At 47.0% G+C, this 12,613-nt stretch overlaps 4 protein-coding genes across 4 annotated transcripts; 1 reads left to right on the top strand and 3 right to left on the bottom strand.

The window, feature by feature from the left end:
* SERLADRAFT_448085 (uncharacterized protein) lies at nucleotides 1-1,602 on the bottom strand (the record flags this gene model as incomplete). Its single annotated transcript, XM_007317085.1, has 7 exons — nucleotides 1-105; nucleotides 248-442; nucleotides 510-728; nucleotides 793-867; nucleotides 935-1,114; nucleotides 1,185-1,430; nucleotides 1,495-1,602. 7 exons carry the CDS (start codon nucleotides 1,600-1,602, stop codon nucleotides 1-3), a joined length of 1,128 nt encoding a protein of 375 aa, XP_007317147.1.
* A 2,433-nt stretch (nucleotides 1,603-4,035) lies between these two features.
* SERLADRAFT_464659 (uncharacterized protein) lies at nucleotides 4,036-5,983 on the bottom strand (the record flags this gene model as incomplete). The annotated part of the gene is made up of 5 exons (XM_007317084.1): nucleotides 4,036-4,096; nucleotides 4,148-4,662; nucleotides 4,719-4,883; nucleotides 4,937-5,314; nucleotides 5,372-5,983. 4 exons carry the CDS (start codon nucleotides 5,511-5,513, stop codon nucleotides 4,160-4,162), a joined length of 1,188 nt encoding a protein of 395 aa, XP_007317146.1.
* An 11-nt stretch (nucleotides 5,984-5,994) lies between these two features.
* Nucleotides 5,995-8,102, top strand: SERLADRAFT_464658 (uncharacterized protein; the record flags this gene model as incomplete). The annotated part of the gene is made up of 11 exons (XM_007317083.1): nucleotides 5,995-6,275; nucleotides 6,326-6,566; nucleotides 6,625-6,803; nucleotides 6,854-6,936; nucleotides 6,992-7,059; nucleotides 7,116-7,182; nucleotides 7,254-7,402; nucleotides 7,455-7,558; nucleotides 7,607-7,679; nucleotides 7,739-7,845; nucleotides 7,905-8,102. 11 exons carry the CDS (start codon nucleotides 6,036-6,038, stop codon nucleotides 8,001-8,003), a joined length of 1,410 nt encoding a protein of 469 aa, XP_007317145.1.
* A 1,830-nt stretch (nucleotides 8,103-9,932) lies between these two features.
* Nucleotides 9,933-12,464, bottom strand: SERLADRAFT_360953 (uncharacterized protein; the record flags this gene model as incomplete). The annotated part of the gene is made up of 9 exons (XM_007317082.1): nucleotides 9,933-10,545; nucleotides 10,607-10,765; nucleotides 10,840-11,091; nucleotides 11,158-11,269; nucleotides 11,334-11,428; nucleotides 11,489-11,750; nucleotides 11,802-11,963; nucleotides 12,023-12,105; nucleotides 12,155-12,464. 9 exons carry the CDS (start codon nucleotides 12,372-12,374, stop codon nucleotides 10,247-10,249), a joined length of 1,644 nt encoding a protein of 547 aa, XP_007317144.1.
* Nucleotides 12,465-12,613: the final 149 nt, after the last annotated feature.

Raw genomic sequence — 12,613 nt, 5'->3', positions numbered from 1 at the left:
CTAGGGAAATGTCACGATGTGAGGAGAAATCAGAAATAAAACCTTGTTCGGGCTCGGAGGTATATCATGCTTCCCAGTCTTCAAAAAGCGACAGCTGCTTCCACTCTTGCACAACCTTCGCAGAGCAAGAGAGCGGATGATCCACCAACGAGTGCGAAAGCCTCGACCTCGTCAACCGATCCCACCCGTGCGCAGCCGGCGTCGTCTTCTCTTCAGCATTCCTAGGCATGGCTCTCAGACGGCTGACGAGGTATTCGGCGGTGGGCCGGGCGGCGGCGTCCTTTAGCCAGCAGCTTTGGAGGATGGCCCACAGGGTGTCGTCCAGACCCCGGGTTTGGCAGAGGGAGAGGGGCGGTCGGGGCGGTCTGGCGCCGCGGGTGACGCTTTGCATCACGTAATAGTCTGATTTTACCTCGTGGAAAGGGATTTCGCCCGAGTATATCTGAGGATATGAGGGGGAGATTCGCGTCACTGCACAGACAATCCTCGAGCGGTGGAAAATGGTTTACCTCGTATCCAACACACCCGAAAGAGTAAACGTCGCTCGCAAAGGTACTTCGAGTGTTTTCCGCCTCGTAGTTCAGGAGTTCGGGAGCTTGCCACCTCAGCGTCCCTGTCACCCTCGCGTTTGGAGTCGAGGACGACATGATCAGCTCCGAATCCCTCGCGCTTGCGAGGCCGAAGTCGGTAAGACAAGCTCTGCGAGAACTAGTGATGAGGATGTTTTCCTGGGAAGCAAAGGCAAAGCCTAAATGAGCGGGTTTGTGATTTAAGGATGGGATTGGGGCTCACTCCTTTTAGATCGCCGTGGACGATACCGGGCTTCCCAGAGTGCAGATACTCGAGGCCACGAGCGATGTCTAACATCTGCAAGAATAGAAGACTTGATATCAAAACTCGATAAGATTCAACCTTTTTTCTCGAATATCCGCACCAGATAGCTTCGTTCAATATCGGGTTCTCGCCTCAAATACTGAACAACATTCCCGTTTTGCATCCAAGGTGAGATGAGGCATATTCGCGTCTTGCTGGCATTGAGGTAATACACTCCATAGAACGGTATCAAATTAGGGTGAGACAGCTGACGCCAAATGATGATTTCGGCCGAGAAGCGCTGGGGAAAAAAAAGTCAAGATTGCTTGCCAGTGAGGAGACGATCGTGATAACAAATGGGCATAGAGTACCTTGAGAAGTTCCTTTACGTTCGATCTCTCGTATACTTTGAGCACTTTCATCGCGATAACCTCGCTGTAGAAAGACCCTTTCCAGACCTCACCAAAAGAACCTGCGGCGACGGGATCTTCCCCGAGTCTGGTCACCTCTTCAAGCACCATGCAGTCTGGGAAACGTCCAGATTTACTGGATAACCTGATCAGGGCGCTCGTAAAACGGCGTTTCAGACTTGGGCTCAAAGAGGCATAGTCTAATATCTGTAGATTTAAGAGTACAGACATTATTAAAAGGAGAGAAGCGATGGTGAATTAACAAACTAACCGCTTGAAGGAGATTTACCAAGGAGTGCGCTTCATCCTCCCTCCGTGCGAAAAACTCGCCTCGCTCAGGTTCTTCTAACACCTTAGCCAGCATGATGCAGATATCCATAATATCGATCGAGTGCAGCAGTGTGCCAGTCAGAACGTCGTTTACACCACATTTATGGCGATATTCTGGAGACTACAGCAGGATAGCTTTGCATTGATAAGAGATAGACCTCGATAGTGAAGGTCTCTAACCTTTCGAAAAAAAGACTGTAGTCGGTCTTTCACTTCCTTGTACTTTGCCAAGATACTAACAGTGTCCCATGTACTCCAAACCTGTACGGCATCCTCGAATGATTCAAGGGGACTAAAGAGAAATCAGCACGAGATAAACACGGGAAAAGAATGTAAATACGCCGGGTTGCTGTAACAGAACTTCAAGTGCACGAATACGGATACGGCGAGTACCTTTTTGATATTGATATTCAGTTAGATTGATTATCAAATAGCCGCTCAGCAGATATAACGGTACCCACCTTGAAAATGGGTAAACCATCTACCAGACGCATGCATGAAAGCTTGTCTGCTGGCGATAACAACGAGAAGCTAAAACAAAAATAAACTGTCGGTAGTCTATATTTTATATATAACGGACCATACTAACTTCTTCAATTCACCATAGATATCTGATGATATGGTAACATCATGAGGCTGTTGCGGGAATGGCAGCACAAGGGACGTTGTGATGATGTCAAGGATATTTGCTCGGCTTTGCAGTGTTGCTGACTGACTCGAGGACCTGGCATCTGGTAAAGCTAAAGAGTCACTGAACAACTTGACGAGCCCATTCAAACGGAGGGGGAGACTGTTCGGTAACGGTGGGCATGGCCAATATGATACCTTCGATGTGCCTTCTTTATCAACGTATGGCCGCCACTGATCGACGTGCTCTTGCAGTGCCTGGTTGAGGTATTGCCAATCGTCTAGTGTGAGGCAGGAAATGTATTCTCGCCAGTCCTTCGGGTATTTGTTGACCCATGGGAGGTATCGAGAATCTGAACTGACTTGGACGATATGTTTGCTCAGCCAGTCCTCGTCATCTTGATTCCAGGAGTATGCATAATACAGTTCGTCAACGGGGGAATTGATGATACTCGATATCAGATTCCGCGTTGTACCCTCGTTCGTCGAGCAGAGGCTCCTAAAGATCAACCAGACCATAACGAGCCATAAGGGTGGCGCTCCATATGTTGGTGCAGGACTACGACTTGAGTAATCAGGGCGTGTGGTTATACCAGAAGGCAGAGAGATGCGCGGAGCAGAAGAGAAGCGATCAAAGAGAAGCCGAACGCTGCAAGTCCGAGCCTTTAATATAAGTTACACCGTAAGCGAAGACCAGCGGCGAACCTGTCAACACAGCAATCTTTATGGCCTGTCACCCTTCTGCAATAGTCGGAGATTCTCGTCCTGTCATATATCTGTGAGATAACGGATATCCAAGGTATAAGATTCTGATATCGAGAATGGAATTCTATCGCATGATCCTGCGATATCTCCGCAAGTAAGTCGTCGATACCGAAAACAGGGGTATAAACAAGATTGTAGGCATATTTATACCAATCGCCTACAAGCTCTGCCAAAGCCCACCTCTCAGAGTCTGCAAGCCCTAGTCGTGCTTCCGCGTCTGCGATGTAAATAGAAGTGATGAGTAGCCAGGCAATAGTGACAACTCGTTGCGTAAGTGATGATGTATGTACGGCGTTGCGGAGTCCTGGAGAAGCGATTCGACGTTCCAACGCTAGACGTACTGCCTCCCAATTTTCAGAAGACAGAACATTCACCGCGTCACGAAGTGGTTCGGGATAAAGATCCACATGTGTTCCATAGTTTTGAGAGCTCAAACTTCCTGACTGCTTGATGTTGTGCAGCATCCAGTTTTCGTCCCCGTCTGTCCATAACCACAAGTCCGGATTGCTAGACCCTTCCACAATCCGCAGCCAAGTGTCTAGCGCGAGATGGTGGTTATGTCTGCAACTTGTGTACACCAGCTGCCATATGAACGCGAGCCTTACATGCGGGTGACCTTGCCCCTCGAGCGACAATCTCCGAGCACAATCCGGATCATCAACCGAAGCAATAGCGCTGTAACGGCGGATGTGCTCGACGAACATGTTGGGCAAGTTCGACAGACTGATACCACGAGTGCCAAAAAGACGCTTCGATACTGAAGGCTATGAATACACGTTTAGTTCATTGCTCCGTTATTTCAGTGCTAGAACACAGAGGTAAGACGATTTACTCACCATGAAAACGATAAAGACTAGCTTCTGAATCCTAACTGTTTGAAGTCTGCTCGAAATTCGGACACATTAGCACCCTTATAACAACCTCGTGGCCAACATGCTGTAAAGGGTTACCACTGCCATGCTGTAATCATCGAAGGTCCTTTGAAGGCTAGACACACTGCACAAGCACGAGGAATAAATTTCTACCTTGGAGAGCCACGACTTAGGAGTTAATGACAGCAACTCACAGCCAGCGCATCAAAGAACTATGGAAGGTCATAAAGATAATAAGATTTCTGGATGTTGTCATCGCAAAGTTGGCGGAGAGCGCAACTAAAGATATATAAAAAAAGGAACTCCACCTTAGTGGTAAATTAGACGCACGTAGCTATTATGTTAGAGACGTTGAACTGCAAGCGTAATATCATCCATCCATTTATCTGGCATCTCCATCGCGATGTTACGCAGAATTCTACCTTTGTCTTCTTCAATAGCATCACCATCCACAATTACCTTGCGCACTACTCTGGCGGGGCCATCTCCGTCAAGAGCGTCGCGTAACAAAAGCAATGGGGCGACATCGGCATCGCCACGAGCGATGCTGTCACCCACAATCTTGACCCAGCGGGCCACAATCTTATCTAATGGACCAGTGCGTTGTTCATCGTACATATAGAGATCGACAAGTCCGTCGGAACAGAGAATTAAAAAGCTCTCTGTGTTGTCGAGAGATTTCATATCCACATGCCGAACGTCAGCTTCATTTGACAGGTAAGGAGGCGTTTTATTGCGCGCGATAAATTCCAGTACATTGGAGGAGACGCGAAATCCAGGCTGAGTGTTCAAAAAAACGCGCCGCGTATACACCGCAGGTATCTTGAATTCGTGATCTCCCAAAGCTACGGAATATGGTGGTCTGTGAGCCACGAAGGCGAAACAAGTAAAATCAACCGACCTCGAGTAACGGCAATAGCACCTAAAACTCTGTCATTCATGATACAATCTTGCTCTCCTGGATGTTCGCGTTGGACGCGATCAGATTCGTCAATATCGTGGCCATTGTGATCAGAACTGAGGACAGAAGAGTGCCATAAGCCGGTCGAGTCCTTCCTTCCAAGTACTTCACATGGAAAGGATAAACAATTGTACGATACAGAAGACAAATATGCTTACTAGCTTGACAATCACCAAGGCTTGCAACCCATAAGTTTCCGCCGCTTGGATCTCGAAGGGAAAACAAAAGTGTGCTGCCTCGCATACAGCGGAGAACCTTGATATTGTTCTTTCCACCAGAGTCGAAATCATTGACAATGGACTTGATCTCGTCGTCGGATAGTAATTGCAGGGCCTCAACTCCTCCGGGAAAAAGGTCGAGAAAATCACTCAGAATCTGATTGTCATAATCGATGATAGCTTTTCTGATAGTATCAGTGACAGCTGACGAAGAAGAAGAGAGGTCGTCGATATGTTCTAGTGCAGCGGACAAGGCGGTCTGAAGGAAGGCAGGGAATGTTTCAATAGCGTAATTAACGCACTCTTCGCCTGCATGACCTATAGAGTAGGAGGGGATGAGACGAATAGTAAGATGATATGATAAGCAGAACTTGCCATCGAAGACTCCGATCATCCGCCAAATCCCGTTCGGCAGTTGTAGGTGACGAAGAAGATACCTGTCCTCATTTGCTTTAATTACATTTGGCACAGATATACACGTTGTCCTGAAGGCGGTGTGATATGTGTTCTCCGCCATGTTCGTGGTAGAAATGAACGAGGTTGATATGGAGTGCTTCTGATAGCTGAACGTAGTAGATGCACGCTATTTATGAACAGGACCTGGGCGAAGGGTAGTGAAGAATACGGAGTACGCTTCACATGAAACCAAGAAGCGGGGCGTGGGTCAGCCTTTTGGTCCTTGGTGCTCGGTGAGATGAATATGGCAGGAGCACTGGTGTGGTCAAAGGGCGACTGGGGGGAAGCGAGGTCAGGTGCCTGGGAGCCAATAGACCATAGATAGCAGGTGCTGTATAGTCATGCGCACGCCCTACTGGGAGCGGCATATACCGTGGCGCACGACACAGACATAAGCCCAGCACAATCCTGTGTTCTTGGCGCCCTTCCCTCCACAGTATCCGTCCTATCAAACAAACCTGTATGTCTAGCGATACAGATTGCGGAAAACATAGCAGATAAGAGTGTGGACCCGATAATGCTGGTGGTATCAAACAGAATGGTCGCATATGAAAGCGGATGCTGAGGGAAGCCTTTGGACAACATGGACAAACAGCTTACCTTTTACGGAACTCACCTCCTGCACCACACCGGCCCGCTCCTTTTTTCGAACATCAGTATTTATCCCCGCTTGTCATCTGATAATCCCTCAGGATTTGTTCATCGATCTTGCATTTATAGTAGCCTTGCAAAAATGTCGCAGTTCTCAGAAGAAGACATACAGGAAGAGCAAATTCACTTTTCAAACGTTATCACGACGTTCAATCAATACGCCCAATACTCGGTATATCTCCTATCAATCGGTTTAATCTTCCAAACACTGACAAAGATCAGCTCAATGCCAATAATCGCCGAAGAAAGGATCTCTATACTCTCCCCCAGGCAGACAAGGACCTTCTCGATGATTTGGGATATAAACAAAAGCTTTCTGACGTTGACAAAGCTATTCTAGCCAATGCTTCGTTCTTGAATCAGATAATAGCCAATCCTGAAATTTTTGGTCACGAGCTCCCCACAGACGGGGCCGACATAGATGAGGCCGACCCATCAACCCCTGGAAATGCGTCGTCTGGAGGTTCGTTCAGTGCTTTGATGTTGATTGGTGACTATCATATAGACCTTTGATTTACCAGGGCACTCACACTCTAATGCACATAGTCACTCTCATGGTCATTCTCACAGCCACAGCTCCCCAGTATTTTCGGACGGCCATGGCCAGTCTCAACGTCCCAAAAAATACAGACCAACCGATTTTGATATGGACAAGCTAAGGAGCACCATAAAGCAATTCGTTCGAGACTGGAGTGACGAGGTAAATTTCTCTGACATACTATGCACTGTGATTATATATTCGTTACTAAGGGAAAAGAAGAACGAGAAGCTTGTTACAAGCCTATGAAAGACGCCTTGCTTGACCACTTTTCTGATATCCCGTTCGAAGAAAGGTACAAGCTAATTTCAAATACCATCTTTTAGCCTTCTCATCCTTCCATTCTATAGACGCAACTTCAGAGTACTTGTTCCTGGTGCTGGCTTAGGTCGTTTAGCATACGACGTGGCGAATCTAGGTTAGCAACGAGCTCGTATGGCTCATATCTTCCTTTTATTCACCCTTTTATCACAGGATTCGCATGCCAGGGAAATGAATTCTCTCACTATATGCTTTTGGCCTCGTACTTCATATTGAACAGGTTTGTCCTTACCCGCACTTGTAGTAAGTTTGTGCACCTTGGATAACAAACCTCGTACACGGATGACACAGGACGGACCAAATCGAGCAGCACACGGTGTATCCATATGTCCATTCATTCTCCAATGTATCTTCCCGGGAATCAATGCTACGAGCGGTTCGCATACCAGATGTTTTGCCATCTGCCCTACCACCTGGGTCAGATTTCTCTCTTGTCGCTGGTATGATCAGACCAATGGCTAGATATATCAAGCTCTGAAATTCTCTTTTTAGGTGACTTCGAAGAAATTTATGGTGCAGAAGAAAATAGTGTAAAGGGGCAAGAGCCACAATCAGGCCAGTGGGATGCTGTGATGACATGTTTTTTCATAGACACCGTAAGTCTCAGCTGATATCGACCTGAATTACGCTGATTAGTGGTTTAGGCCAAGAATATTGTAAACTATCTTCGAATCATTCATCGGATACTAGCGCCAGGTGGTGTCTGGATCAACATGGGTACGCTATCATACCCTTTTTTATTCTAGTAGCCTACATGAAGCGTGTCTCTATAACAGGCCCTTTGCTGTGGCACTTTGAGAACAATGCTACCAATGACCCCTCAGTCGAGCTCGACCTCGAAGAAGTCAAAACACTCGCTCGCAAGATTGGATTTGAGCTATCTGTCAGTACCATTCCACTCATCCTGTTGTCGTACTCGTTGTTTACAGTCATATATCTTAGAATGAGCGGACGATAGACACAACTTACACAAGTAATGCACAAGCCATGCTTGGCTACGTGTATCATACTTCGTTTTGGACAGCCAAGAAACTGCCTTAGCCAGCATTTCTTTGAAATCAAAAATTCTCACAACTGTAATTTAGGATAATGATATTTAACAACATTTGATCAAAATATTGCACTTTCATTAGTGCCCCTCCACTTCTTTTTAATCCGCAGGTTTTATAACTTGCTATAAATCAAGCAAGTTACCTCAAGTTATCACAATTTCTATTTGATATTTACCTTCATAATTTTTCCCTACAGCTTTCTTCTCAAAATAATCGTGAGTTTCGAGTCCTGAAGTATCTCTTATCTGAAGAGTACTCGTTGATGACAGCAGAAACTACTATACACGTTGCTCCTATGGCATTAAGCTGTAATACCATGGCATCTGTGAGTGATTTTGCGCAAATTCCTCTTATCTCATGTGGGGCATATTCCCATCGCCTTGGTTTTATTAAGATACGATTTTCCGGCACTTATATCGATGTCAGTATCAGCGCTCAGCGTCTGATAAGATACCAAGCCATCGTGGTCAGCCGGTGTGCCTGATTTCTCCTCATGGCATTTCGTGGGTATTGGTATGTTCAAGTTACATCTCCATACTTATCTCTCCATCCAGTGTCACGAGACTGAGGCCAATCACTGGGTTGTTGTGACCCATAAGGACAGCGGCTGAGTTCCCTTGGCCAGTGTGCTCTCTTCCTCATCGTATCATGACTACTAAGCCTCCAGTTCGCGAGTCATTTGGACGAGTCTTTCATAATACTAACAGCAATTATAGTCTCCCGTCCGTCGCCTTCTTTACTATCGTATTTATTTCATATATTTTATATTCCCTGGCATTTCTACAGGAACGACGAGAAAGAGCACAACCGCTTGAATTTACAGCATGAAGCGCTAAAGTATTTGACTGGTGAGCTCTCCCGTGGTTTGTAACAGACAGGCTATTCATGGCTGCCTGCCATGGGTAGGTGCCAATTACTTTGCTCCGTTGACTCATCACCACGGTATGCTTTCTTATCGAGTGAAATAATCACTCGTCATTATCACATGACTTTCCAGACGGTATACGCAATATCCTCGATCTGGGATGCGGAAGTGGCTCCTGGGTTTTCGATGTCAGTGGCTTTGCAGAAATAAGTAATAGAATGCTCACGATAGCGAGCTACGTTTCAGATATCTAGAGAATTTCCTGAGGCAGAGGTAATTGGTGTAGACATGTCTATCCCTGAGTCGTACGTTCGCCGACTGCACGATCCGATCTTCAAGTAGTAACCATCTAGATATAACCAGCGCCATCTCAGCTCCGAAAAACCTCAAGTTTATACAATTTGATATCAGTGAGGATATTTTTCAGACCTTGATATCTGCTGTGTTGCTTGCATGTTGATGTATGTTGTAGCATCGACGTTCCCCTTTCCCGACAACTCCTTCGACTTTGTCCAGATGCGCATAGTCCCAAGTGTAGGTCTTCTTCATCGCTCACCTCTTCATTAACGTATCGACGAACCTCTTCAGATCGCCCACAGAGACCCTATCTTGCTTGAAATCTGGCGCGTTCTCCGTCCAGGTGCGTGCGTCACCACCACACACATCCTATTAGATGACGTACCACTCCGCACACCTCGACATAGGCGGCTTCGTCACGTTCGTGGAACCCGGTCGCGTGTTCTCTAGCGCGTTACAGACCCGCACCCCTGCATTCAAGGAAGCCGATGACCTCCTCGAACTATCCCCCCACGCCCCTCGCTCACAGACGGGCGAAGAGAAGACGTGGTCGATTGCTCATCTGATCGCTGACATGATACGCGATGTAAAGGACGCTCGGGGGCAGACACTATTCGAAAGGACTGATTCCAAAGTGTTCAATATTCCCATTGGTGACTGGCCTGAAGGTTATCTTCTTTTCTTTCCCCCCCCTTTGGTGTGTATAGGACGCAAGGCTGAAGCGCATGTGACAGATCCAGAGGAGGCAAAGCATGGAGGGATGATGGGTAGCGTTCAAATTAGTCTTCTGGAAGGGTTTGGCCCCAAATATGTGGAAACAGGATCAACCACTGAAGAGGGATTCGCATCGCTGCGTGAAAGAGCCATCGCTGAACTAGCAGACCATAGCTTGAAGCTCCAAGCGCCATTCGTATACGCCTGGGCCCAAAAACCAGCACGTCCGACATGATCGATGTTTACAGCACTCGAACATTATACTTTTATTTCCGGATTTTGTAGATGTTCTGTTATGTACATCGAAGGCCTCTTAGCGAGGATATAAAGTGCTGATAGCGAAAACCCAAAGCCCCTCATACAGAAGTCGACTGCTGCTCTTTGACACGCAGCTCTTTCTTCTTCTTCCTCATTCTCTGGCTCTCCTTGATCCCAAACCCATTCCTGAATACGTTCTGCACTTCTTCGAGACTCAGCCCGGCCGTCTCAGGGAAACAGAACAGACAGAAGAGCCAGCCTAGCAGACACAGCCCAGCGTAAAACCCAAATGCACCGGCGGGTGTGATCTTGGCCATGAGTGAGAGGTACGTGGATCCGATGAGGAGATTTCCAGCCCAGTTCGTGGCTGTTGCGATAGACGTGCCAATTCCGCGAACTGAAAACAGAGGTTTCATGCTTATGAGTGAGTATCGAACAAAACTCCCAAGAAACACTACCTTCGAGACCAAAGAGTTCGCCCTGCTGCCAAGGGACGTTTCCCAAGCCAGTAGCGTATGATGCGACGAAGACGATCATAGAGAACAGGACGATAGCAGACCAAGCTCTCGAGTAATCCGAGCCTGTCACGAGTTCTCCGCCTGTGTGCCTCGTCATGTCTTTGTGATAGTATTAATATCAGCCGTCACTATCTAGGGCGACCTGGCGCTGTGAAAGTTTCAAGCTGACTCACAGTGGAAAGCAATACTGGCTAACGTCAGCCCGAATATCATCCCAGGAGCGGATATCACCATGATTTTGCGACGCCCGATGAGGTCGATATATTTCATCGCGAATAGTGTAAAGACGAAGTTGGTTCCAGAAACGATCAAGCCCACGGCGGTTGGCTGGTTAAAACCAATCTCCTGGAAAAGGGAGGCAGAATAGTACATCAGAGTGTTGAACCCGCATAGCTGCTGAAATGCTTGCATGCCACAGCCAACGACTAGAAGATCAGAGAGTTGTCAGCAACTGTACCAGAATAGCAAATATGGGAAAGACGAGGACGTACTGAGGGCACGCCGATTAATTGGAATGGATATCATGGAATTAAAACGTTGCCAGAATGTCGTTGTATTCGTTATGTCTATGCTCTGCTGTACTGCAGCACGTAATACTTTTACCTGGGAAACATAAGTGGTTTGATTAAAGACCGTGTTTGATAATTGTCAATGAAGAGGAGCGCACCTTGATATCCACTTGCTCTGGCTTTGCATGAGAATATACTTTCCTCATGATCCTACGGGCCTCGGCGATATTTCCCCTCCGAATTAAGATACGAGCTGTGGAAAATGTGAATAAATACATCATAAATATGTCGCAACTATTATACTTGTACTTACGCGACTCAGGAAGGAAAATGAGAAAGATCATCTGGATACCTGCTGGTACACTCCCCAGCGCAACCATCCACCTCCATCCACTGTGTACATTGGCAAATCCGGCGTCAATACCATACGCAATGACCTGTCCCAGGGTGATCATGACGACGTTCAAAACTACCATGCGTCCTCTTAGTCGCGTGGGAGAGAGTTCTTGGATGTAGAGTGGTGCGATGCAGGAAGCTAGACCTACACCGAGACCGACTAGGAAACGACAGCCTATCTAAGAGGATAATTTAAACATGTTTGGGGATAAGGAGGCGGGGGTACTTACCATACTCCAGACGGTGTGACAGACAGCTTGACCTACGGCGCCACCGATGAATAGGATATCAGCGATGCCTAGAACGGGCCTGCGACCTGTCCAGTCAGACATTGCTCCAGCAGCAAGACCACCGAGAAGAGCACCCAGCGTCGTTGACGAGGTGATAAATTCCTTAAGATAGTAGGATGAGTGAGTGTCTGCAGTGCTACGCAAAGGCACCGAGTGATTACTTTTTGTCCGTCTGATAATTGCGCTGGACCAAGGTCTCCGTTGATGGTGACTAGTGCACCGGAGATGACACCGGTATCGTAGCCTACGAAAAGATGAGGACGAGTTGTATTAAAAAAATGTGAATAACGCACCGAAGAGCAAGCCGGATATACTACAACAGCAGACAAGAAGCCAGACAAACCAAGTTGTACGTTCCTCTCCTTCTGCTACAACTGCAAGCTCTGATATTTCACCAGCAGCAGTACTGCGAACCACTTCATCGTAAAAGTCAGAGTCATCCTTATCGTGAGCGTTCTTGGAGTCGATCGGAACGTCCGACTGAGAAAGGCGCTTCTCGTCGGTAGAGGTCATGGTCGTTCGTAAAGTAAAGAACGTTTAGTTCTTGGGGATATATGAGCGCTTTTCCAAGAATGATCATAAGGTCTCTTAACCGGACAAAACGCCATCACCAACAGCAAAATTGAATGGGCTTTTTCCCAGAAAAAATGGCAGATAAGCACGTGGTCCTTTTGCGCCGGAAGTAATATTACGACTAAGAGGTCAGGAATGGATGTGCCGCCATTATCAGTGTTTCATTTTGTTGACCTTAT

This window comes from Serpula lacrymans (assembly GCF_000218685.1).
Source record: "Serpula lacrymans var. lacrymans S7.9 unplaced genomic scaffold SERLAscaffold_5, whole genome shotgun sequence".
NCBI lineage: Eukaryota > Fungi > Basidiomycota > Agaricomycetes > Boletales > Serpulaceae > Serpula > Serpula lacrymans.
This window is presented reverse-complemented; position numbering and strand designations above follow the sequence as displayed.